The sequence below is a fragment of the Pleuronectes platessa genome, chromosome 4 (assembly GCF_947347685.1).
Source record: "Pleuronectes platessa chromosome 4, fPlePla1.1, whole genome shotgun sequence".
Lineage (NCBI taxonomy): Eukaryota > Metazoa > Chordata > Actinopteri > Pleuronectiformes > Pleuronectidae > Pleuronectes > Pleuronectes platessa.
In genome coordinates this window covers 6814755-6842573 of record NC_070629.1, presented here as the reverse complement: position 1 = coordinate 6842573, position 27819 = coordinate 6814755, and the positions used below count along the sequence as shown (strand labels likewise).

General features: G+C 40.6%; 2 protein-coding genes across 4 annotated transcripts in view; one reads left to right on the top strand and one right to left on the bottom strand.

Moving 5' to 3' along the window:
• Positions 1 to 1496: 1496 nt before the first annotated feature.
• ppp3cca (protein phosphatase 3, catalytic subunit, gamma isozyme, a) lies at positions 1497 to 27193 on the top strand. 2 transcript variants are annotated; one of them, XM_053421865.1, is made up of 13 exons: positions 1497 to 2284; positions 6955 to 7152; positions 8256 to 8380; positions 11962 to 12073; positions 13942 to 14087; positions 14305 to 14444; positions 16035 to 16112; positions 16198 to 16292; positions 16404 to 16529; positions 16858 to 16935; positions 17646 to 17730; positions 18629 to 18726; positions 23293 to 27193. In XM_053421865.1, the coding sequence occupies exons 1-13, from the start codon at positions 2224 to 2226 to the stop codon at positions 23448 to 23450; spliced, it is 1500 nt and encodes a 499-aa protein (XP_053277840.1). In that variant the 5' UTR covers positions 1497 to 2223; the 3' UTR covers positions 23451 to 27193. The 2 variants fall into 2 exon arrangements, with proteins under 2 accessions (XP_053277840.1, XP_053277839.1); XM_053421864.1 differs by lacking the exon at positions 23293 to 27193 and adding an exon at positions 20951 to 23286.
• Positions 26568 to 27819, bottom strand: part of adam28 (ADAM metallopeptidase domain 28) — a 15140-nt gene continuing 13888 nt past the window's right edge. For both annotated transcript variants that reach the window (XM_053421863.1, XM_053421862.1), the window contains exon 22: positions 26568 to 27660. Coding sequence is in view for 1 of the 2 variants with exons in the window: in XM_053421862.1 (XP_053277837.1) it covers positions 27628 to 27660 (33 nt within the window). In the remaining variant the exon portion in view is untranslated. The remainder of the gene's footprint in view (positions 27661 to 27819) is intronic.

Here is a 27819-nt window from a genome sequence, read left to right as displayed (position 1 = left end):
TATTGATAATGATAATACATGTCAGTTCATACAATGATAGATCAGTATCATCAAGGTTGGACACAAACAATACATTGCAAGAACTTGTCAATCTGTAGATCTGATAAAAGGTAATTCTCTGCATTCAATTATAATATCTATCCTGTCAGTCTTTGTTGGAGGCTCAGTCTGTGACCATTTCACGTTACAGCTTCTTACTGGCTGCTTATAGTATCATTAGTCTCATGCTGATAAATGGCCTGAAAATATTGCCCAAGTAAATCGCAGATAAAGAGCAGTCAGTTACTTCACCAAAGAGTTTTCTCCTGTGTTTTTGAAGTAACTTCACACTTTCAAACAACTGTGTAGTATTTTATATTCAACTGATAATAAGTACTGCGACAGTGAATAATATGATGCAGAATGTGCTAGAATATGGTTCACTTTATTACATCAATGTAGTGAAGGCTTTTCATTAATGATGTGGAAACCACTTGTGGTTTTGAATGCACCCTTACTCCTGAGACGTTGCATTCAAGTCCCGGATAAATGGCGAAAGATTTAGAAGTAAAACTTCCAATGATCCACGGTTCTGATGTAACTCATAAATCCACTGAATTACACAAAGACTCAAATCAATGTGCATTTTCTGAAACAATTTTCTAAACTATCATCATCATCATCATCAAATGCAGGAGACACACCCACTCCTCCCGGAACACTGAGAATGGGTGTGTCCTGCAGCTGTTGGGGTTTAAAGACAGTAAACAAACCTCAGGAAAGACACTAAGAATATTGATTCTTCATTTTCGGTCATTAGTGTTTGATTGTATCGGTCCAGTCCTATCGAACTAAACTGTTCGATCTCTGGATGGTTTCAAACTTTCTGATGAGTTGGTCGGGTTAAATCCTAAATCGGGGAAAACCGTGAGGTGTTCAAATGCAGCTAGGAAAAATAATAAAAACTAAAAAGCATTGTTCCGGGGCGATGCGAACCCCAATTCCCAATTGACCCCCCCCCCCCCCCAGCGTTATTATTGATGACTATTATTATTGGCAATATTATTGGTGATATTGATGATGACAGCAGTATTCGTTATACCTTACTGTTATAAATAATATTGCCCCCCATTATAATTTTTTATAAGATTATTGCTGTAATAATAAGATTATTACCATAGTGGTTATTATATTTATATTACATTTTCTTGAACCTCCCTCATTGTGAACCAAATGGTTAAAGTAATACTAACAACCGCAACAACAACAGCAATAATAATAACTGGCCTGTTTTCCCTGTTCTTGTCCTCCTTGTATTGCTCTGTCTGTGGCTTCTTGTCATGTACGGTTATGGTTAGACATGAATAGAATAAAGATGATCAGATCAAGCTCAGCTTACAGTTACAAAGTCAATTCCGTCTTTTCTACAGTGGAAAGCATTCACCCTCAGAAGAACCAGGGAGCCTCCGATGTGAACGTTTGAGCCTCTGAACACACCCAGTGACCCACGTGTTACGTTTCCATAGTCACGTCACCTGGGCTCCACCATGTTGGAGGAGATCCACAGCTGCTCCTCACACTCTGTCAGATTAGGGTCTAATCCCGGAGCAGGAGGAGCAGCAGGAGGAGGTGAAGGAGCAGGAGCCGTTGTCAAGACGCGCTGAGCAGCTCGGGAAGGAAAGGAGCTCTCGGTGTTGACGCGTATTCAGTTCGCGTGTCTTTTGTCTGGACCTTACAGAAGATGAGACGCCCCTCCTCTGTCTTTAGCTGCCCGCAGAATCTCCAATACGTGAAGATGTTTGCTGGCTAACTAGCGGGGAAAGAGCCACTAAATCGGATTAGCTGCTAGCGGCAGCCTCCCTCTTTAACACACCCAGGTAGTGTTTGCTGTGCTGGACACATGTCACCCAGCGAACTGCCACCTCTGCGTGTTTATTATTATTTGTAATCACGTTGCCACTCTGTGTCAAGAATACTACGTTGTGCTGTAATTAGTCGCTAGCATTAATGTCGCCGCCAGCTAGCTAGTTAATTAGCCAGACCAACAACAAGTGCTCGAGCTCCTTCGTCAGTTTCTCGGATCGTGTTTGTTTGGGGAAGAGCTGAGCTGAAACGACCGCTTCAGCCGGGAGCCAGCGCGGGGCTGACAGCCACACCAGGGTGCTAGCTTGTCCTCGGGGCTAGCTGGCGAGAGAGCTGCATCAAGATTCCCACCCTCGCAATTAGCCTCCAGTTGAAGCAAAGATGTCAGGGAAGGACAAAGACAAACAGGAGAAGCAGTCCACAACAGAGCGGCTGGTAAAAGGTGAGTGTCACATCCTGCACACCGCCCACATCCCCAAATCGCCCCGACGGATCGAGTTGAAGCCACCTGTGGCGTGCACAATAACTTTGTCTAATCCTCTCCAGGAGACGTGTGCCATAACTGCACCGGGCCCTTAGGCGTACATAACACAAGCTCCATCTCTCATAACTCTATATCTATCATGTGTTTTAATCAGTACTACAGTTATCATATCAATTAGGACTTCATAACCATCCACTTTACACCAGGAGACCCTGAGATACCTGTGGTTACATCTTTTTCTAGTATTGTTCTAATGATAGAACTTCACAGAGGTCGGTCCACAGTTGTCCACTGGCATGTGTAACACACCACCACACAGCAGAAATCAAAGGTGAGAAGGCGTCCTATATCGGTGCCTGATCTCCTTGACATTTAGGGTGGATGAAATCTTAATTCATCAGGCAGTTGTTGCCTACTCACAAGAATACCCAAGGTCTGCTCAGGTTTCCAGCAGCGATCAACAAGATGGATTCCTTCACACTGAGGTCGTGGCTTATGGGACATGCACGGCCTCCGTTTGTGGTGTCTGCCCCCACCAACACAAGACGGGACAGGGCAGGCAGAGCACAGACCGAGAGGCCACAGCTGAGAAAGAGAGAGAGAGAGAGTCAATGATAGGGAGAACTCAAACCCCACCCCTGTCACCTCCATACCTAACTAATGCCAACGCAGCCCACATCCATGTCTGTCTGCAAGGGCACTGGGAGAGTGTCCTGCCAGAGGACTGGAATGCCGAAGTGTGAGCCAGTAGGGAGAGGGTGAGTTAATTGTGGAAAGAATCTCCCCAGTGATGTTCCCAACATGGCCAGCCACATTGTGGAGAGAGTATAGAACAAGAACATGAAGGGGAAGGAGACAGAAGAAATGTAGACAAGGTTGAAGACATCCTTGCTGTGGGCTCTTCAAATTCCTTATTGGAGGAACCTTGTTGCCAGTTAGCAGCAGTGATTCTTCCAGTGCAACTAATGGCCATCAGAGGACTTAACAGGTAGACTACCTACGACTAATGCTGCTCTGGTTGTGTAAGTCAACAGTTAAACTCTACTTCTGCATATCACAATCGACCTGGAAGCTCAATCATTTGGTCATTGGATCTGACGTTTTGTCCCCAGGCTCTGTGTGATTATACTGCAGACTAATGGGTGTATGCTGCTACCTGTTATTACTGAAGACAAGACTTGGTTTGGCTTGTGGTTTCAGAAACAATGGTTGTTTTCCAACAGTCGTTCTGTGTCAAAAAGATAAAAGTCAGAGAGAGGCTAGATTGGGTTGTTCTACCACACCCATGGATTTATTGACCGAGATGATGAGAAAACTCAAAGCCGGGCTATTTAGCTTGCAAGGATAATGCATTCAGTGATAATTAGACCAATCTGAAGTGGACTTCATGATTCATCCAGTCACAGTCCGCTCTATTCATCTCTATCCAGCCGCATCTTTGTAATTCAATCCCGCCCCATTGTGTTGATTTTGAAACAATGGCGAACATATTCTAGCGGCTGGCTCGTATCACTGTCCAAAATATTATCCTCTGTGGGCAGGACGGCAGATAGTAGCGTCTTTGTCTCTTGAGTCGTCTGTTGTCATGCCAGACGGTGTGGGTGTTGATGCAGTGCAGCAGTGGCCCACTGTGTGTCTATGGTTTGAAGAGTTCATCAAACATTAATGCTAATTAGGCCAGGCAGTTTCTAATAAGAAGCCAGTCTCGGGGTTGTGGCAGCTGATCATTCATGAAAAAAAAGTTTTTCTTCACTTGGTTGCTGGAAAAAATCCTCCAGAGTGGATCACCTCACTTTTTCTGCTCCGTTGTTTTCTTCCAGCCCACAGCAGCGTCTGTTTGGATTGAGTGATGCGGTTTACTTTTCAGCCAGACATTCATTTGTATCTGTGTTTGAACAGACTGGTCCAGCCTTCATTGTGCTGGCAGTGGGGGGAGGTGGTGGTGGGTTTATTCCTGTTGAGGTTGTAGGTGTTCAGTTTTTTTAGCGTTGAGTCAAGCTATTATTGTCGAGCCTGAAAAACGATGGCCAGCCTCCAGGTTAATACTTGTAAATTTGGTCAGCGTGGCTTTTTTTCCTGGGACGTTTCATGGTCTGGTCGTTTCATTACCCGCAAAGTATCCTAGTCTCTGTCATCATGTTTTCGTAGAGTCTGCTTTGTCCATACAGGAGCCTTCCTTTTATGTGTCAAGGCCTTTAGGTAAACAGCCCGTGAATCTGGAAGCCCTTGCTAATAGAGGCTTTACCTAATCTGTTCTTAAGGCTCGTACCTCATCTCAGAGCTCTCTTCATGGCCGTGCCTCGTAGGCCTGGGAGCACTTACTGTTTATTTATACCACACTGGTCAATGCATGACAGCTTGTTCTCAGCACAGGCTAGCCAAGAAGGAACTATACATTTCTATTGCACGCCAGACTATAGACTGTCGCATAAAATCAGTTACCTGCATCACCTCCTACACATAGTCAAACACCTGCAGCTCTATTTTCACAGCCGTTGCTTTAGTGTGTATCAAATATTTCTTTGAAATAACAGAAGATATGAATCTTAACTCAATATTCCTCAAGTTCAGACCCTTTATAGTTCTGAGTGAGAAAAACATTAGTTGCCTCTGCATCACTGATTAGCAAACCCACCCACACTAAAAACTCTTATGCTTTTTTCAGAGTGCACTTTAATTTGCTCTGTGTGGGTGTGAAAAGATTTTCAGAATGTCTTTCTCCTTCTCCCTCTTTCTTTCTTGTTTATTGCCACGCTTATCACCACGAGTACTGCTGATCTGTACAAGCTGATATAGGTATTTATGATACAGGCTGTCCTGTGCACCGACCTGTGAATTGATTTTGATGCTAGCAGTAATCCAGGACGAAACGATCAGTGCAAGCGTGTACTTTGGTATGTTTGCTTTTTTATGTAGCTCTCTAAACACAGTCGTTTTAATCACTAATATTATGTTTTCACTTTTCCATGTAAGGTTTCATCATGCCTTTCAAATGAGATGAAAAAGCCATCTGACTAGATTTACACCATATTTAATTGGTGCCATAATATATTTGTTGTGTGCCTGGTGCCTGGCTTGTTATCAGGTACACCAGCTGTAATCCCTTTTACCCCGCAGGCCCTGGAAGTGACAGGGCTTGGATCACACTCTACTATTGTTTTGAACAAGCGCAGCTTAGTCTGCTACGATCTGCTACTGGTGTTTTATGAAATTATGGCAATTTTTCATACATTTACCCGTTATACTATTTACTGTATTTTTCTTCAAGTGATGTTTTCCTAATTAAGTATGTGATGTTTTTAATGAATTACGACCATTTCATCGGTAGCTGCTGTGTTCTCTTATCTGCACTTGTGTTCCACTGCTGGATCCTCTATCAGACGGTGATACATTTAGGAGTTTTACTTGTAGCACCCTTGACTGTGCTTTGATCATGAAGCTTTCAGGTCTTAGCCTCAAAAGCGTTGACCTTTTGTGGTGACAGTAAAAGGATTGTGTAGGTGGTGTGGAGCAGATTACTGAGGGACGGTGGGTCAAGAGAGGTGCGGGGCTTCTTACCGTCTGTCCTGCGCATCTCTCACATGTCCTCATCATGTAGGTCTATGAGTCCTTCCTCCTGTACCAGTAACTTCACCTTAGCTGAGTCAGTGCTCATGTCACCTGTCATGATAACAACTTTACTAAATGCCGTCTGAGATGGAACAGATTTCTTCTGCTTAGTGTTGCTTTTTCCTGGGTTGTACACATGCAATGGATTTGACTAAACATTTGACATCACTTTCATTGCACTTCCATAGACATAGAAAAGTCCACTGGTTCTTTATGTTGTAAACAGTATAGGTTGTGCAATAAAGTAGAACAATTTAAAGAATACTGGATATGTATAGATGCATATTATTATTATTATTATTATTATTATTATGTTTATAGCATGCAGGGTTTATATGAAAAATTATGTACAGCAAGCTGGATATATATATAGATAGATAGATAGATAGATAGATAGATAGATAGATAGATAATGACAGTGATGATGACATTATACATGTTAGAAACTGCACATGCTATAAAAAATGGATATGGAAAAAGGGTGGAGAGAGAGTTGTTGTAACACAAGTATCAAATGCATGTTAACATTCTGCAATGCAACATAAGAATAGTAAATATGAATGCATTTTGTAACTCCTAGTAGCCTTCTTTGCCTATTTTGATTTAGGGAAGATAGTCATGTTGTTATACAATTACACTCATATTTTAGGGGCTTTCTACGACATATGTTGCTGGGTAGTAGATTACTTTGAACTCAAACTTCAGTCCTTGTTTTTCTGCATTTTGGCAAGTTAGCACCATTTAAAAGTATGCAGAATTAGCTGCTAGCATTATGGCTATTAGTAATGTTGCCATAAATGTAAAGACAGTTACTCTCGATTACTTTGATAATAGAAGAAGTTTTGAAGTACCCTTTTTCCTCATTCTAAAATAATTTATGGACATTTATTCATGATGGACATTGGAGATGATTAACATTCTGAGGGAATTTAGGTCAAACAGAATTAAAGCTCACCTCCTCAGGGGGCACGAGTTGGAAAATGTCTGCTCTAAACAATGTTGCTTGTTTTTGTTCCCAGCTGTGCCATACCCTCCGCAACATAAGCTGACTATAAAAGAGCTGTTTGAAGATGGCAAACCCAATGCAGAGCTGCTCCGCAACCATCTTGTCAAGGAGGGCAGGGTTGAAGAGGATGTGGCTCTAAGGATCATCAATGATGGGGCCAACATCCTACGCCAAGAGAAGTGCCTGTTGGAGGTGGATGCACCTATAACAGGTAAGCTGCCAGATGCCAGATGCCCACTGGACATTTCATTATTTCAAAGTGTGTACTTGTATGGCAACATAGCAAAGAGGGAGAGCATCCTTCAACTGGAAACTATATTACCCATGAACCTGAGCTGCACCCTAAAGATAACTACAAAATACCTGTCAGTACTAGCAGTGCAGATTCCTCCATAGCAGCTCTGGTCATTGGGACTTCTACTTGTTGGATGCTTATGAATTAGTCATTTCAAGACAACATGACATGTGGTGAACAGAGTATACACTGTATCATAACTACTTATCTACTGTCTGCCAGCAGCTGGCACATGCCAACTCCTGTGCCAAATCCATGACCTTCCAGATTTTTAGACTCAACTCATTCACAATAATACTACTGCTGCTAACACAGCCATTCCGGACAATAATCAACATACACTTTATACATAATAGTGCCTTTCAAAATAAAGCTACAGAGTTAAGTCAATGACTTGGATTATATGATTAAATGACTGGAAAACACCTGCTCCCTCTGAGCTGTTCAATCCAACCATACTCAGAAAGTAAATCTCAGGAAAATGTCTGACTTAAGTTTTATTTCATTTAGCACTAGAAATTATCTGAAATTTAAAATGAAATTATTGGTCTGAAATTAAATCACAGTGATTGATTCAAATCAAAACTATACCCTGCCATGGTAACTGAGTTGAAACCGGTTACTATTATTCCTGTTTGGAAAATTGTACACTTGTTTAATCAGTACAGAGACTATTGAAATCTGAATTGAATATTTATGAAACTGTCGTCCAGTTTGACTTTAATAAAAACATTCTTACATTTGCAGTGTTAAGTTCCATATCACAATATTTATTGACATAATAAATATAATTCTGTGAAATGGTGTAATCTCTATTTCAGTTTGTAGGAGAAGGTTCTAATGACAAATTTACAAATTTGGCTTATTACTAAATCAGAATCAGTTATGACAAGTAAATACAGATTTGGCTTTGAATGGAAAATGTGTTTATGTCCAAATGTAGAGACTTCTTTGTATGCATTGTTGATGAGGTTATCATAACATGATCAAATAACTGCAGTGTGTTTGTCTTCCGGCAGTATGCGGTGATGTCCATGGTCAATTCTTTGACCTTATGAAGTTGTTTGAAGTTGGGGGATCACCCAGTAACACACGGTATCTCTTCCTCGGTGACTACGTAGATCGAGGATACTTCAGTATTGAGGTAAATTTCTCTTCCTTAATATTATTAGTTTTAAGTATTTATTGTTAAGTTGAATAAAGCCCTTAACACTTTGCACATATTTTTTTACATGTTTATGTGATTTCCCCTGTGTTGCGTGTCCTTCTTCAACTGTATTACATTGTGGCATTCTGCTGTCGTAACATATTAACCATGTTCAGACTATTGTTGGTTAGACAATCTTTATTGTGAGTGTGTAACAATGCACAGCACCCACCGTTTAATTAGGCTTACATTTTTTCTAATGTTTTTTTTTTTTTTTTTAAACCAAAAGATTTTAGGCTACCCAGAAGTGACACTGTGCAGCTTGCATCTGAGAGTAACTCACAAGACCACAGGTTACAACATATATGATGTAACGAAGACACATTGAATGGTGATGTGTCCTTTATCAATTCTCTGGATGGTTAACATGGTGACTAATGCTCAGTACAGCTACTAAATCTATAAGTCTTACTGCTGCTCCTTGGACAAATGTATTTTGACCTTTGAAATTGTATTTCAGAAACTTGTCTAAAGGCTACAGCTCAAACATTCTGGTTGGAACAGTTCTAAATTAGAAGGACAATTGGAACAGAGAGCTGGAGTTTGGCCGTTGCAGTGCTCGTACTGAGACCCCTAACCAGAGGGTGGCAGCTATAGTAAACTTGGATTCATGGCAGATACATTTGTGACAAATTCATGGGTAAAATGAATAACATAACCTGCTATTTAATTGTCTCCTCCACTGTCCATCTGTATTGGTATAGGAGCTGTCACAATACCAGATTTTAACCAAATTACTATTGTTGCCAAAATCATAAAAATAGAAAGTTTGAACAATCACTCAACGTAATCTATTTTTTAGCTTATCGTTTAATTTATTTAATTTTGGGCGAATCATTCACACTCTTATACTAATACTAAGGTTTTGTAAGGTAAGGAGTCACTCTACAACTCTAGTATTCACTCAGATGACTGGATGAAAGAGTTTGAAAAGAAGTGACTGGTTCTGTATTGCTTGTGTATTTCCAAATACACAACTGTGTGTAGTTTTGCATTGTGGGTAGTGCAGGTATCACCTTCTGTGAGAATAAGAAAGAAGAATGTAAGCAATAAAAATGCTGATATCTCCTTGATTCTCCTGCATTGCACTGTCTATGTTTTGGTGCATCTCTACAAGAGATAATAACTTTTCTGTGTGTCAGGGTTTTTTGCATTTGTCCTGGCTCAGCTGTTCAGCAATTTATTGTTTTCTGACATCCTGAAGTAGGGATGCAATATTTAGTATTGCTCCAAACCGGAGCCAGTTGTATAAGAGTCAACAAGCAGTATGCTAACATTTTGAGAACCCTGTGGGGGCTTTTGATGAACACTGGGTAGTACATTGAGGTGGGTGAAATGTCACAGATGAAAAGAGAAGATTGAAACAGCATAGGGAATAATAGGGTGATGCCTGTTTAAGCTTTGAGTCCGCTGAAGACCTTTAAAAATGGCCACTGTGCTTGGTTTCAAATCTATTTCTACTGAAGAGAGAAACGCAGCCAATCCAACAGAAGTGTATAAACCTTCATCACTTGAAAAGCACTTCACTTTGTCTGAGCCACTGTGCTTATCAGTGTCACTCCAGAGCTCCCCCACACACTGCAGCTAAAGCATAGGTGTGATCACAGAGGAGACTAGAGTTGACATCCTGCCGTCAACTAACATAGAGCAGCTAATTAAATGGAACAAAGACTGTATGTTTATATATGTAGCTAAGCATGTATTCAGATATGATTAAAACCAAGGCGATGAAGTGAAGGGATGGATCATTTAGCCTGAGTTTCTGGCGCTGACTGACGGTTTGCAGTTTAACATGAATTACAAGCGTTGACATTGTTATTTTGATCAATGCTGCCGAAGCAATTAGTCTTAATGGTAAGTTTGCTAAGTTGTTTCTAAAACACTTATCTTATAGCCATCGATAAATTATACAATCTGGAAAAAAAAGAATAAGCCAGTGTCTGTGGTCCTCGCAGGAATGTAATAAACACGACCCTTTGGACCAGATCATTTTTTGGGCTGGTGTTCATGTCACTAACCGACCGACCTGCCTGCCGAGTGGCCAGAAGTTAGCGAGCAAATCACAGAAAAGTCAGCCTATAGCAGTTGTCAGACGCGGCTGTTGGGGCAGGGATTTATTGAAGTCTAAGTTTGCTTTTCCTAATGGTTCCTAATTTAACTAATGGTGGAATTTCAAGATGATACTGGATTTTTTTCAGTATTTTCTGATATTTTATTGACAAACAATTTATTGGTTAATGGAGGGAAACTTTAGCAAATTAATTGATAGTGAAATTAGTTTGCAACCTATACTAATGCACATTCATCGGTTAAGGTAATGATTAAAGTCAAATAACTACAATATTTAATTGGCCATTCTTTCCACTCATCTAAATAAAGTCTGATTAGCCGATGTATAGTCACCACTAAACAAAACAAAGAGCCTTAAAATTAGTTTCTTGTCTGTAAGATTTGACTAGGACTGAAAATTCTCTTCATTTTTACAGATCTCATGTCAGTAACTCATATGACAGATGTATGAAAATAGATATCAGGGTTTGATTCCTTGAGCTTTTCTTTATCCACTGTCTTTGATCCAAAAGTGTGTCTTTGGAGTTAACCTCCTAACAGCTGCTGCGCACCCGTACATACCAGACGTGTGTGTGTGTGTACGTGTGTGTGTGCCAGCGTTCACATCTGTCATACAAAGATTTCTACCATTCCCTCTGTCTGCCTCCTACACTTGAGGCTCGAACTGAGGGCTCTCATTAAAACCCATTTCGGCTTCCAACCACTCGAACCATGTCCCTCTTTCCACCTCCACACATGAGAGATCAGGTCGCATGCACCAACAGCCCCCTCCACACATTTATCCTGACTTCACAGGTCACTATTCCTCCCAACAACTTAAGCGAACAAGACCAGGTAGTCCTTGCTCCCCCAAATATTGTTTTACATCCTTGGTTAATGTGAATGCACGCCTGCCAGCTGTGGTTACCTTGACATCTCGATCCAGCCACTTAACTGGAGGCCGTGGTTGGTGCAGGTTAAGAGTCGGCTGAGAGCGGAGTGGCAGCTATTGAGCTGTGCCCGGTCTGAGAACTTTAGAGAACGCTAATTTGGATTGTAAATGCTGGCCCGGTTTTTATAGAGTTTCTGTGTTTTTCATTGGAGCATTCAATGTGGTCGGAGGGAAACGTGATAAAGCGTTTCTTATGATATTAGTGTGTGAAGAAAATAATGAATCTGTCTGTGGAGCTCAACAATTTACTCATGCACAGAGCTCCTGGTGGCACAGTGTAGTGTGACAGTATTTCCATTTTCATCCCATTGTAATCAAACCATCTGCAACCTACAAATTAACCTGGCAGTCACTGTCCGACTGACATAAGCAGTTTTTTAGACATGAATTTAGACATGAGTTTGCCTTTCTCATTTAAAGAACGCAGCAGGAGATTGTCGGGGTCTGGAAAGCGCTTCTAACTATTCCTTCCACTCCCTTGTTCCCACCTTTTCTCTCTCATTGTTCGTCCTCCCAGTGTGTTCTCTACCTCTGGTCGCTCAAGATCAACCACACTACCACACTCTTCCTCCTGCGAGGGAACCATGAGTGCCGGCACCTCACAGAGTACTTCACCTTCAAACAGGAATGTAAGTACAGTGGTTCTCTCAGCCATATGAAGGCCAGTCTAATTTGCTCTCCGTGCTCACTGTGCCACTTCAGAGAGGCTTCTACCTATCATGTTTCAGATTTCAAACAAAGCCAGGGTATAAGTGTAAGACATGTTACTCGGAGTTTAAGTAAAGATAGCTCCGACTGTCACTTTAGAAGGTTGATTGATCATCCAGAGATGAAGCATAAATAAAACCTAGTTTTGGCAAATATTGGTAACTGAGTGGCAGTGCAATGCCTGTTTGCAGTTTTTTTGCAAGAATAGTAGTAACTATGAGATAATTGGCTCACATGAAAGATGTGTTTGTCAGTGTGTGAGACATCAGGAAGTCCCAAAACAAGATGTGTCAGTTCATCAGCGTTACTCAACAGTGGAGATGAAGCTTATTAATTTCCATGTTGGAGACAACAAACTGGTGGAGAATGGAGAGCAGCCAGGCCTGGTGTCGATGCTTTTGACACGCACGCACACACATACACATGTATATATTTACACACAGATTCACACACTCAACTGTCACAGACTGAGTGTGTGTGTATTTGGCAGGTTGTTGAAGCATTAGTATGCAGACTCAGAAAAAATGACTCTGGCAGAAAGCAAAGACAATCTTGCCCCACCTCACTCCCACCCACATGCCACCTCATCTACACAGACTCGGGCTACACGATATTTTCCAAGCATTCAAGCTCTGCATCTCAATATATTTGGTAAATCGGATGGAACCCAGCTACCCTAGATAATACATTTAAGATATTCACATGGTTGAAGTTTTTTTTTCCGTTAATGAATCATTGTTGGAAGAAGAGAATAGAGAAAGAGAACAGCGAGGTGGCTCTGTTAAATCTCGCTTGTGGAGACTTCTAGTGATCACATTTGTCCCAGATAAAATTAATCACTGTGAGAGGTTGATTATATACGATAATTGTGTAGCTTATTTATGATAGTCCCAGAACCTGAGGGACAAACACACACTGACTCCCCTGCTCACTCTCACTCTCACTCTCACACACACACACACACACACACACACACACACACACACACACACACACACACACACACACACACACACACACACACACACACACACACCTAGACACCTATTGTGGTCCTGCATGCATGGGAACATTTAGCCGTACACAGTAAATGTGCACATATTTGAGAGCCTGATTTAAAAAGTCATAGATTTTCTCACTTCCTGCGTAAAAGCAACAGAATTTATAGTCCATGTGGGTGGAGCCACAGTAGATGGCTCAGTATTGTTTTATACAGTTGGTGCAGTGCACAGCGTGATTGATAGACACAGAGGAGCAGTAAATTACTGACAGAGCTGCAAAAAACTGTAAAATAAACTTTTCACGGCCCAAACATGTATGAAAAGACTGTGCCCGGGCTGTGGAGCTGTCTGTGGTCTCTGCATCAGAAGCCAGGGTGTAATTTTAACTTACTGACATATATATAAACCATATAATATTTATTAGCTTGTATTTAAATTACATATGCAGATGAGGCTGAGGAGATCAAAACAGTACCATAAAAGTAAATGCATTCTGGTTGCTGCATTAATCTCTTCTTTGTGATTTTAGAACACTGATGGCTGTTTGCTAAATCACTTGCCTCTGACTAGTGATGTTTCATTATACAACAGCAAACTCTTCAAATTAGCTTATATACTGACAGCAGTGAATCTTAATCAGTGAAATCCAATACGGCTTCTTTTGTTGAAATCAAATGGAAAAATATTTTTGGCCATTTGTGACTGAACTGAGTAGAAAACTGAGATTATTAATAAATGTGATTAGCTACAAAGATGAACTATACGTTGTCGTCATGTGTTTTCTGCAGGTAAAATTAAATACTCTGAACGGGTGTATGATGCCTGTATGGAGGCCTTTGACTGCCTGCCCCTCGCTGCCCTGCTCAATCAACAGTTCTTGTGCGTACACGGCGGACTCTCACCAGAAATCAACTGCCTAGATGACATAAGAAAAGTAAGTGATCAACCACTGACGCAGGAAATTGAGACTGAAATAGTGTAATTATGATGTTGGACTATCTCAGAATTTACAAATAGATTTAGTAAAAAAATCAAATATACTATAATTCATAAAATTGTTATTTTAGTCCATTAACTTCTCTATCATAGTGGTTTCCTTCATGTAAGAAATTGATCTAAATCAGTGTGTGTCTTTGTTTTGTGTTTAATAGTTAGACCGGTTTAAAGAGCCTCCTGCGTTTGGGCCAATGTGTGACCTGATTTGGGCCGACCCTGGTGAGGACTACGGCAGCGAAAAGACGACAGAGCACTTCAACCATAACTCTGTCAGAGGCTGCTCTTACTTTTTCAGGTATTAAACTGCTGTGTTCATCACTCCTGCTATAGCCTCAGATAACAGTATATTAGTGAAATCTGTTGAAAGTACTAAGTGACATGACCACATCATCAATTTACAAAATGGTTAACAGATGAATGTTTGATGAATATGGGTTCAGCAATGGTGAAAAGCAGAGAAAAAACTTAGTGACATAAAAAAAAAAGTATAGATATGTGTAAATAAAGACACAATTAAGAGCCAAAAACTGAAAGTGGGTCTTAAGGTGTTGTTGACAGAATACCATGTGCACAAATTCAGTACCCTGTGCCGAACTGAATTTGATTGATATCACAACAGCTTAATTTGTGAATTCACAAATACTTAGCAGCCTTTGAGGGCTACACCAAATTATCGGACACACTGACACACTATGATCACCATCACACTTAACCTGCAAATGCAATTGTTATAACTGCTTCTCTTTGACAAGGCATCTTATGTCTGCTATGTCATCATAGGCCCACGAAAATAGTTTTTATCAATTTGTCGTACTATATCAGTGATCTGCTATCTGAAGGTTCTTCCATGCAGACTGACACTTTGGAACAATTTTACTTTGTCTGGTTCTAGCTGCTCCACAGCAGCAACAAGGCTCCTTCACAACCTCTCCTTCTGAATGAGGTTTTCAGCTTTTTAGCTATTGGCTCGCTCACTGCAAAACTTGCCTGCATAACATTGTCTCCATCTGAATGTGGTCTTGTAAAAGATGCTTGTGGGGGCACCAAAATCTGCCGAAAAGCCTTAACGTCACCCAAGAGCATTTATCCTTGTAACTCATCCAGTTTAGCTGCATGTTTCCAACTGTAATGACGTTGCAATTGGAAAGTTTCATCACTGCATGTGCATCCATGGGAACTAAACACTGGCTTGTCTTAAACTTCCATTTCTTTTGGAAAGTACAACATTCTGCAGTATTCTTAAGAATCTTTTCTTTACAGCCACCATGAAGCTTGTCAGGTATGACATGTCACAACGCTGTGCATGTTGCGCTCACCTTAACCGAGCCCTGGCAGGCATACAGCTAGAAGGGACTGCTCAGAAACACTTGCCACAATTTTGTTATTTTCTTTTATTAAATAATATTTTATTTGTATATTTTCAGTTGCTTTCTGTATTTATTAGTACCCTGCCCTTATCTGAATTTACTGAAGTGGTAAATGTCAGAAACCATTAATCCTTGCCTGATGTACATCTCATAAAATGTTGATCGCCCACTCATTTTTCCCTAGCATTTCCAGTGTATTAGTTGGTCGGTGAAAAAAAGAAAGAAAGGCAGTAAAACCCTAGAGTGGCCTCACCCAGCTGAGCTGTTCTGCTCTGTACCTTCTTCTCTCTGCTCTGGTTCTATTCCTCAGCTTCTTCAGAAACCAGCAGAGCTCATTAATACCAGAGTCCTGGCTCTGGATGCTCACTATCTTTAAACGCCTAGCTCAGCAGGCCAGGGGGCATGCTAGCATGCGGAAAATGACAAACAACAGTCTGTTCCTTTTATGGTAAACATTTAACCTCCACATAGTGTTTTGACAGGTCTCTCCTCTTCTCTGTTTCTCTTTCACTTTGCAGTTACTCAGCAGTCTGTGACTTTTTGGTAAACAATAACTTGCTGTCAGTAATCAGAGCCCATGAAGCACAGGATGCAGGGTAAGCCGGATTTTCTTTCATTCATTTCCAGCATATTGTAATGTGCAACAGGTTTGCTAAGTTTTTTTTGTCTGTGGCTGTACAGGTATCGGATGTACAGAAAAAGCCAGACCACAGGCTTCCCTTCATTAATCACAATCTTTTCAGCTCCAAATTACCTAGATGTCTACAATAATAAAGGTTTCTGTCTTCTTCTTTTTTCTCACTCCCATTGTTGTTTCATTTTTCTTGTATTTACCTGCTTCAATCCCTGAATCTCTCCTCCCATCTCTTTCCCTCTGTCAATCCTAGCTGCCGTATTAAAATATGAGAACAATGTGATGAACATCCGACAGTTCAACTGCTCCCCTCACCCTTACTGGTTGCCCAACTTCATGGACGTCTTCACATGGTCTTTGCCTTTTGTTGGAGAGAAGGGTATGTTTTTTGACCACTCGAGGAGAATGTGAATGGAAAGCCTTTTTATTGATTTGTCAGGGATTCATTGACTTAGTGTAGTATCCAGAATCAGACTGACCCATATTTGTTTCCACTATTGTAAGTCATGGAGTATGAGGTAATTTTACAGTGGGCTAGTTTACTGTAAGAATTTCTGCTAACAAAGTACAGCAATAAATAATACAAGCTAAATCTTAACTGATAAACCACTCTGGAGTTTATTTAAGTCCTAGATCATAATTGAATTTGTGCATGTTGTCCATTTGTAAGTCTTTAATTGTGTTAAACATTGGCTTCTCTCCCATAGTGACGGAGATGCTGGTGAATGTGCTGAACATTTGCTCGGACGATGAGCTCATGTCAGAGGGAGATGACCAATATGAAGGTAAGCTGTGTACTCAAAAGTTTGATGTCGGGGCTTGTGGACACAGTGACACCACACAAGGAGTATTGAGGCATATTGTGTTTTTTCTGTTTTTTTATTATGTCTGAACATTTGTTCTTTGTTTTTTATTAATGAATTAGAAACAATTCCAGGTATATGTCCCAGTGCACAATGATGCTTGATATACTTTTTCCTAGACATTCCTAGATATTTACATTTATCTCTGTGATATTAAGATATGTGGCACTGAATATAGCACAGAAAATTGGTTGCTGTGGTCGAAAAATACATAGATATAGAAAGTCTTCACATCTGCTCAGGTTGTAGATTGTCTCTCACTTCGCTCTGGTTCTGTTCGCTCATTCTGCAAATTGCATTTCCAATCAACTTAAAAAATGTGATGAATTGTTAATGAGTCCTGGCACACACTTAATTGATAAATAATGTCGGTAGGTGGTTTGCACTTATCATAAATGTCTGAGGTTGATGAGAGAGTTCAGCTCCCTGGAGAACAGCCACTATGCTCGGAAACGCACCATTAAGCTCTCCGGTCATCTCTCCAATGCATCATCCCTTCATCCTTTGTTTTCTTCCCACAAGTCTTTGATAAAACATGTCATTTTACATTAGGGCTTAGAAAATCAGTAGCAAGTGATAGAGACCTGAATACTCAGGGTGGTTTACTGACATACATTCTGGACTCTTTCCAGGTGGCACCTCAGCGATGCGTAAGGAGGTCATCAGAAACAAGATTCGCGCTGTGGGGAAAATGGCCCGGGTCTTCTCCGTCCTCAGGTCTGACTCTGTCACTAATGCTCCCCCTGTGATATCCTCTTCCTCTTTCATGGTAACAGTGCAACTGGAAAAGGCTTGTGGACATGTACATGTGGATCACCATGAGCTCAGCAGGGTGGAATGTCAGAATTACCTCCATTGAATTCGCAGGTCACAACAGTGCCAAGCGGGTTAGTGAAACAAATGGGGTCAGTTGAGTGCACAATAGGGTTGTTTCTGAAAACACGATGTCGGTCTGCTAGGATTAATGAGCTGGCATGAGATGAGTCACCATGCTGCGAGACTGTATAATGACATTAAGCAATATTCCTGATGAAGGTTGCTGCTGCTTGTCCGTCTGCTGCAAGTGGGCGACATGCAGAGCACAGCTTGATTCAGTGGCTTCAAAGGGTGTTAGAGGCTCAGATGGAATCAAATGTAGAAAAAAATCCAGATGTAACTTGGCTAGACACATGTTTTCATAAATTCTTAATTGGTTTGATTCCTTTGTAGTGGTTCAAATTTTCAGTACGAACACGTTGCTTTTCTGTATGAATACAAATCCTATTTCTTTTGATTCATTAGAGGAGGAAAAGGAAGAAAAAATATCAAAATTCAAGTGTGTTGACACAAATCGTAAAGCTAGTAACCAATCCTTAAAAATATTGCTCCAGCTGTTAAAATTGACACAACTCATCAGTGACCCAGTTAGAGAACCGGGACACATGTGTGTTTGGCTGGAGGGCTTAAAGCTGACCTTCTGTTGCTCCATCAAGCAGAGGGCGAGTGGGCACAGGTTAATTTTGAGTGATGACTAAACTTAAGACCTCTTGGTTACAGAACAGCGCCGTAACCACCAGGTGTAATTTGCCAGCCTGCTTGCTGAAATGTAATATATGTGTGTTTGTTTGTGCACTAGGGAGGAAAGCGAGAGTGTGTTAACACTCAAAGGGCTGACCCCAACTGGAACTCTTCCAATGGGAGTGTTGTCAGGGGGAAAGCAGACCTTGGAGACCGGTAAGTGGGTTTTATGTTTAATAACCGTCTACTTTAACTCATCGTTGCTTGGTGCCATTTTAACACATGAGGGACAATTACGTATCCCCTCATCACCAATTGCGTGTGTGGAATTTTTTATCCCAAGTATTTGCTGTGATCAAATTTTTACCAGTGTCGTTGTGTTGCTCCTTATTTTTCATCAGCAATGTAAAATTGAACCACCTGCTGGAATTTTTTGAGAAGTGTGATCAAATAGGCACAGGATATTCAGTCATTGTTCTTCCCAGTCTCTGTTACGTTGCTGGACTAGTGTACATGACTTGTACTTTTTACAGCTGCATGAATAAAGCACAGTGAACTCCCTTTAATGGTCACAACAAGTTAGTAGTTTCATTGGTGATAATACTCCCCTCCAGTTTGGGGAGACAAGCCTCCCTGTCCTGCTTTAGGCCCTTTAAAGGGTTCTAGATCAATGGCGTTATGCCCACCACAGGAAGCACCATGGACTTTGACTGGACCCATGCCTCCGTGCAGCAGAACGTTTTTCAGGATGAGCTGTAGACCGGCCGGCCGGGGAGGTCAGCCTGTCACCAGGAAGTGGGTGCTGACCCTCTGATCTAAAGGTCAGCACCTGGCCTTGCCCGCCAGAGGACATGCTGGGAGTCACACTTTGCCATGCTGGAGGCTTACAGAAGCCGCAGAGCAATCAAAGGAGAAACCACACGTTGTGACCTTTGGAGAATGTCATTGTCTCTATCCGCTTGCCTAGCCTTAGCTTTGAGGTCAATAAGGCCGATTCTTAAAAAGTGAGGGCCAGTGAGTATGCTTTGTTGACCATCCTCCACTCTTAATACAAGAAGAAATGGTTTTCCTAAGGCTGAATCCATACTAATGCATTTTGTTTTCGAAGGGCACCAAACACGAGTGCTTCAACACCGCATCAGTAATAATCCCAATCATACTAACACATTTGAAAATATATATCAAGTGACCATTTACATGCACATTACACTGCATGTGTGTGCCGCCGCAAACTAAAAACACACCTCTTCCGATTTTACCTTGAATACTATTTTGAAACTAACAATCTAGTAGCACTTAAATGGCACTTACTTATAGCACTTTGTAGTTTTGCGTTTTTTTTTTAAAGAAATTGTACTTTCTTGATTCTTGTTGCTCTGGGTTTGTACCCTCATGGTTGAATGTGATTATTGTAAGTCGCTTTGGACAAAAGCTTCCGCTAAATTAAATGTAACATAATGTGCCAGTGTAAACAGGAAGCAGACTGTCTTGGTTGCCTATTTACAGCAAATACTGGGTACAAGAAACAATGGGAAAAGTATCATCAGGGATTTATTTACTGACAATAAGTGTTTACAACATTTTGCCTTCACTAATATCCATTGGGGTCTGACTAATAAGAACAAATCAGGAAGCGAATGTGGGTCACCGGATCATTGATTACAAACTACTCAGTTTTTACCAATCCAGACTAATACCCCGGCCCGGAGTTCTGAAACTAAAATGGGGCCCATAGCATGCCTCACCTTTTTCATTACAGGTGCTTGGAAACTCTGGAGGAGTGCAGACTGCAGCCGTAAACTTGGCAGCAGTTTCCGTTTTTCAAAACTAAAATGTAGTAGTGTGGTTGTAGCGTCACCATTAACTATCACCAAGTGTCACCATTAACCAAGCACCTTATAAAGCAGTGCTGCCACAGCTCTCATTCATCGTAAACATAGCATTGTTTCAAGTATGTAGTATTTTCATTTTCACAGATGATTGTTTTCAATTACAGATTGTGTGATACAGAATGTACATGTGACTCCATGTGTACTGCAGCTCTGTAAGGCCACTGTGAACAAATGCGTCATCCTGCCTGGTCATTCTAGCGCATCTCGTCCGAGTCTTACACTCTTAGTGCTCAGCCAAATCCCCCCTCAGCTCTCCACACCTAAGTCCTTGTAACACCAACACCATCTTAAATCTCTAACAGGCTTCTTCTCTCTAACCTTACAAAATCACCCACCACCGACTTGAGTGATTTGATGATGTTTTTACAGCTGCGGTGAATTTTACCTCCATGATAACTGTGCCATGGGTACTGGCCTATATTCTGCCATCTGTGTCCCCTGTTTATAGCACTGGGCTTTACAGATTGATATTGCTGTTGTATTTGCTGTCTCTGGCTGTCTTTGACGACTCTATTTTTCCCCCCCTTCCTCGACTCCTACTAACATAGCTACCCTTGAGGCAGAAAAAGCAAAAGGTACGCATGGCTGTGTGGCTCAAATTTCCTGTCTTTGTTTTGTGTGTGTTGTTGACCCTGTAAACGAAGCCCCACCCTTAAAATATAAATATCTTGTTCTCTTGGTATTATTGATATTTCACTCTCCCTCCCTGATTATGATATTATTGTTTTCTACTTTAGTGTGGGCTGCTCTTGCATTATCAGTGCCTGTTGGATTCACTGTCTGCTCAACCATTGAAAAATTGTTTATGTAAAACTTTATTTACAGGCTGCCAGTAGATCAGCCACAGAATCATATAACACAGACCATGACATGAACTGAGCACAAGCTTGTGTAATAACTCTGTTAAGGGGCAACGGTGAAATGAATGGTCCATAAAAATACATTTTCAAAATGTCACCAGCTGTATTTGAATCAGGCTTGTTTGTGTACATCAGAAAACGAAATGCTCCCAAAGGTCCAGTCCTGGTATCACGTTTAGGACCTGACCTGCCCCTTGTTGACTAGAGGTTCCCGGCTGTGGTCACACAGGCTTTTCTTGTCCAGTGTGGCTCCCCAAGCAGAGAAAGCCTGCTAAGACCTGGCCAAGATAAGACCAGGGAAATCCCTGCCTGGGATATTTTCAGATGCTAATCCTGTTACACCATTTGGCTGTTGCTGCAATGTCCGCCTCTTCTGGTTGACTGTGGCAGTTGGTGGTTCAATAGGCGTCAGTCATGAGAAACAGTCTTATTTGGTAAGAAATAGGGCAATGTAACAGAGTGACATCACAGACTGAGTGAAGAGGCAGTGTGTTCAGACAGCATAACTTCTGTCTGATGTACTCCCACATTCCTGTCAAATGAGCTCAAATACTCCCACAGAGATTTTATTCACCATGTTCCAAAATCGTTCATTTCAGCTGAAGATGTGAAGTAACACTAACTACATAAAAGTGAATGTTATAACAGCAATTCATCACCATTGAACAGTAAATATTAAGGTGGATTTTGTCTGAAACACTCGGATCATGTAGGAATTTATCTATTACTTTTAACTGTCTAATCAGTTATTTGTATCTGATGTTCATTTTAGCTTATTATATATAATGATGTAACTTATCAAAGTTTACAGTGGAACTGTTAATTCTGTTCACTATTTTAACAATTTGAATCCATTACTTATAGGTAATTATTTCAATCGTTTAATTATTACCTTTGGCTAATGATTGTTAGGATCTTCTCATTACTTTTAAGTTGTGCCTGACCGACTCTAGATTGTTAAGGCCGATACAGGTTTTAGGTAAATTCAGACATCGATATATTGGCCGATATTCTTGATAAAGAAAATGCCGGTCATCATTCATTAAACCTTCCAGTAATTTATTTAACAAACTAGTTTGCAACTTATCGTGAAGACATCGCTTGACTCTTCACGACTGTCTGCTCCGCTGTGGTTCGAACTCTACATATGCAGACAGTGCTGAGAATATTGTAACCAGTGGAGTCAGAGTGTGCCTGGTTGACAAACTCTGCATAAAGTATATATATATTTCTAAATTACCACAACGTACCGTTTTTGTATTGGTGCATATTGGACAACGTGTAGCCCAATGATGATTAAAGGCTCTTCTCTAATTTAAGCTACTTCATATGGTTTATAAATGACTTAACAATTCAAACCATATATTCATTAGTTTTGGCCAACTATTTCGAATTTTTGTCATGCTAACTAGTTCACATAGACACAATCACCACAGCTATCTTTGGTGTAATAGAAATGACACTGCAAGGCAAGCTTTCTGCAGTCAGCATAGCTGGTCACACACTGTCAATACAATATATTATATTCATATGTATTTCTTTGCATGTGTACAAGTGCTCCTGGTTGCGAATAATTTAATTTGGTGAAGTCAAGTGAGCACAATCTGTTACATGTCACAGATATCTGTTGGTGCAAGAGAACCCTCGAGCTCCTTGTTTGTGGGCCTATAAATCCCTTACCTCAGAATGTTCATTATTTGTGAAGTTGATGTTTGAAATGACTGAAGACTATGTCTGAAAGGACTTTACAAGTTTGCTTTTCATTTGCACACCTCTCTGTCTGGCTTCCTTGGCTGTTTCGGGACGTTACCGTAAGTGCACAAAGTGTGAGGTGTTGTTGTCGTAGCTTGTTCCATTGGTTTGTGAACACTAGGAGTCATTGTTTACCTGTGCATGTGTTGTTTTCACCGTTTGTCTACTTTGTGTTTATCAAGTGAAATTCACTGTGAGTTTGGTTTTATAAAATGATTAACAGCAGTTAGGTGCAGTGGCTTGAGCAGGGAGATGACTGGTGTGTTCTGTCTCTTTAGCCATTCAAGGCTTCTCTCCTACGAGGAAGATTCGGAACTTTGAGGAGGCACGCGGCCTGGACAGGATAAACGAGAGGATGCCGCCTCGCAAAGACGGCCAGCAGCCAGACGGCACCACGATCAACACCAACAGCCCCAACAAGAACGGCACCGGATAGAAAACCCCATCCTCCCATCTTCACACGACCCTCACCCACTGATTCATAGCCCTCAACCACTCTTTCTATTAGTATATTTCTTTCTCTCACTGCTCGCCTGCAGTCGCATGCAGAAATCAAGTGGACACATTAGAAGAAACACAGAAGGAGGCTGAGAAAACACTTGCGGCTCCTGAAAGAAGACAAATGAATGATTTGTTATTTGGGGAAATATTATTTATCAAAGCTTAACATTTTATCAGATATATTATGTCATAGCAACAATCATTGAATTAAGACTTTTCAGTTGTTCAAATGTATTCTGAGGTCCTAATCTTGTATATGTCAAAAAGTATATAAAAAAAAGTACTTTTTATAAAATTAGTTAATACAAGAAAATTAATCCCTTTTTATCCAGGAGTTTTAGTATTTTTTTCTTTTTTAAGAAATTGCGGTTTCCATGTGTTAGGGAAATCTGAAGTATAAATACTGCGGCCTCAGCAGCCTCATTTGGATCTGGCAGGAATCTTGTCATGACATTTCAGGCCCTTGAGGTCCTACATACAGTACAGTGTTTGCTTATATGTGTGACAGCTATATATTAATATGTATTGAAAGGTGAAAAAAAAGAAGGGAAGTAAATTGTGTAAGAACAATTACTACAATTTAATATTTTATACCGCAGACATTTACTGAAGACATATAGTCATATTTATACATTTTACACAAGACTTTGATGAATCCCCAAAGAAGCTGAATGGATTCTTGTTCAGTATTTTCACTTCTAGAGTAACAATATCGTCAAGTATTACCATTTGTGAATGAAACGGTTCAAGTGAAGGATTAATTCTTTGTGTGCAATTACAGTGGCTGTGGCTGGTATGACTTGTATTCACTTGATGGCAGCTAGGATGCTATCGCTCTGCTAAACCAAAAAGGAATATACAGTACAGCATGTCTTATTCTGTCAGCACTTCCCACTAGTCAATACTCCCACGTTGCTTCTTCTTAAGCACTGGCGTTAAGCTGACCTCTCTAGGGGTTGAGCACGGCACAGGAATATCACAGCAAACGGACATAAAAGGACGTGTTTTCTCTGGTCGTCGATGTGGACAGAAGATGACTCATTTGTTTGGAGAGTATTGGGACTGCTGGACACACTGTCCTCAGAACAGACTGATGTTCATTATTGCTTAGGACATATCAGTGTATCTAAAAGATTTATGGCAGTTTGGTTTGTTTTATTGTCAGACTAAAAAACGAATTGGGGTGCGCGTACAGGCTTTTCCTTTGTTTCTAGAGCTGTATGAGTGTCTCCATCTAGTGTTGATTCTTCAGTATGCAGATTCATTTGAATTGTAATAAACCACACGTATCAAACGGGGAGAACATCTGATATTGAAATGACGGCACTTTGATGACACTGCACCCAGACACAAATGACTGAGTCATTCTACTCAGCAGGGACTATGAAAGGTTCCACCACCACCTGATGAGCATTCTATCGGAGCCTACCTGCAGTGTAATCATCTCATCCATGGCCGACTCACACATGCAGTATATCTTTACAACTCCTGGTCATACCTAGATTGGGGGGGCGGGGTGTACATATGTTGTTTTTCCTGTTCTGAAGTATTCAGTTCACTTATGGTCTGAGCACAACCCCTCCTGGACAAAAGACCAACTGGTGCTTCAACTCACCTGACTGTAACTCTGTTGTCTTTAATCAAAACGTCAATAGGAGAAATAAGCTTCAGGATTCAATATTCTCTTTGAGTTTCACTCCTTTGTTTATTTTATTTTTTTATTATAATTCTTTTTACTGAGGCGTTTGCGCTCATTTGCCATGCCACCTTTTGCCACACATGTCAAGATCCATACCGGTTTGTGTGTGGATGGTGGAATCGAGGATTCGTTCAATCAAAAATTATTGAAGCTTAAGTTTTAGAAATAGAAAAAAAAACTCTAAATATAGTCGTTTTGCTCGTTAGACTTCTGTGAAAGCTTTTTAAAGCGGAAATATTTCGGTTTACATTTTTAACTGTGATGTTTACGTTTGTTTTAAAGGTAAGGCTTTATCGCGTGAGCCATGCAGACCGCTGACCTCCTTTTAGGTTGAATAACATAACTTGCAGAATGTAAAAAAAATATATATATTGTTCATCAAAAATCTTAAAATAGCTGTAAAGTAAAAGGGGTGGATAAGAACGTGTACTGTACTTGTCATGCAAGGCCATGAAAGCTTTTACGTAGATGTATCACTTGAAAGAAAAATAATAAAAATCAACTAACGTGTTTTATTTGACTCACTTGAATAACTAACATCTTCTTATGATGACAATACAGTGTGAATGTTTTGTTTTCAACTTGTTCTACTGCCTTCAGGAGGCCAAAATATATATGCCACGTTCCATTATACCTCTGAGCTCGGCCCTCGGAATGACCTCACACCCGAATAGCCTGAGTTGATAGCGTTCCAGTTGCACATTTGGTCGGAAGGCAGACAGATCATTGTGACCGTACTGAACAAGGATTAACTGGCCTTAAACATAGCCAGCAAAACCAGTTCATAATAACACATTAGGTGGCATTTCCCACACACTAACACCACAGTAACAGTTCCTCTGGCAGTAATTAGACTGTACTACGTGCACAACTAATTTAACGACAGAAGTGCTAATAAACAGTGAAACTACAGCTTTAACTACTGTTGATACACAGAGCAGCCATCTTGGATTTCGAGGAGTCAGGGGTATTAAGATTCCTCTGACCTTCATTGTCTTCAAGTTATGACTTTAGGGGGCGTGCCAGTTGCAACATTCCACTTGGGGGTCAGTAATACCGAGCTCTGAGGTATAATGGAATGAGGTAATATAAAAAAAAAAACTGCTTTAATGGTTCACAGTGTAGAATTTACTGATCTATCCCTCACTGATGATGATTTTGTTTTTCATGAAAAGGAAAGTGTTCAATTAACACCTTGTCCTCATTCCACAGTGCACGTTTCACGATATGAATTCCCAGTCCAGAGCAGTCTTGGGTTAATGCCTTGCTCAATAGCAGGATAGCAGGGAAGAGTGATATTCAACAAAACGGATTAATGTGTTTTTAACACAACAAAAGACAAGAAAAGTGGGGTGGGTTTTCCAGAGATAGATTTAATTGTTAGAATTTGTAGTCGTATGAAACCTCGCTGCTGGTTGTTCCCTCACTGTGTGCAAGACCCAAGTTAGTGAACAGAAAGGAAAAATATACCATCTTATTCTCACTAAGTGCCAAATGTAAATTGCATACAGAGTTTTTATGTACATGTTCACACAGTGAACTCATTCAAGAATACATCAGTATAAATAAGGTGTACTGCAAACATTTTATGTACACAAACTATATCAGTAATAATCATATTGACTAGGAGCAATTAACACTGTCACAGGTTTTTGTTGAATGTGAAGCAGACACAACAACACGTGGACGTCATGATGACATTTCATTTTGAAATTAACTGAAACTGAACTGTGAAGTGCTACTGCAAAAACTTTCAAATTGTTGTCTGAACATAACTTGACAAACTAGTCTAATAAATATATCACCGACATGTATCCATTTGTTCTGGATTTACAGTGTGTGTCTGTACCTGAGCTCTACCTGAAAATGCAGCACAGTTTTATAATATGCTACTCTGACATTTTTCTTATGATCTGAGTATTTCTACAACATATCATGAACATTAACAATCAAGTCAAAGGTTTATGAAAACGACACAACATTTTGAAAGTACTGCTGCTGTTGAAAACACTTTGAAACTAAAATCCAGTTTTGTGCAATATTCTGTATAATTTCTTTTGCAAAATAAAAGAACATGTATACATTTATAAAGGCTCACATTAAGGCCAGAGCTGCTTCTGTTTCTAGCTGCAGCAACCCCTTACTCTATCATATAAAAAAAAGTGCCATAAAAATAAAACGTACAGTACATTCCCTGTAATGCGCTGGCAGTACATGGAAGTGACAATGTAGAGCTCAGTGTGTCCCTCCTGCAGTCCTGCACATCACTGGTACAAACACTGGCAGGCCTCTGGCAGAGGAACCAGAGGCCATGGATATAAAATGTCTCTGTTCCTCTGGGCTGCCTGGAGCCTGGAGACAGTGGACAAAGGTGAGTCTCCCCAGGTTTGGTTAAAGGTGGCGCTGTCAGATATCAGACTTTTGGTGGAGGAACTGGCCTCAGAGCCTGCAGGACAAAATGGTATTAAAAAGAATATATGTTCGAGTGACTAAAAAAAGTACAACTGAAGTTCGGTGCGAGTTCAATCTTTCTCTTCTTCTCATTCCATCTCAACTCTCTGCACTCTCCCAGCCTGCTCTAATCAGCTGACTGTTTGCGCTTTAC

Bases quoted from the DNA above. Each gene is read 5' to 3' on its own strand.
- ppp3cca (XM_053421864.1), top strand. From the start codon at position 2,224: ATGTCAGGGAAGGACAAAGACAAACAGGAGAAGCAGTCCACAACAGAG. The intron at 16,113-16,197 runs GTAAGCCGGATT...GTGGCTGTACAG, and splicing joins CATGAAGCACAGGATGCAGG to GTATCGGATGTACAGAAAAA. The intron at 17,731-18,628 runs GTCTGACTCTGT...TTTGTGCACTAG, and splicing joins CGGGTCTTCTCCGTCCTCAG to GGAGGAAAGCGAGAGTGTGT.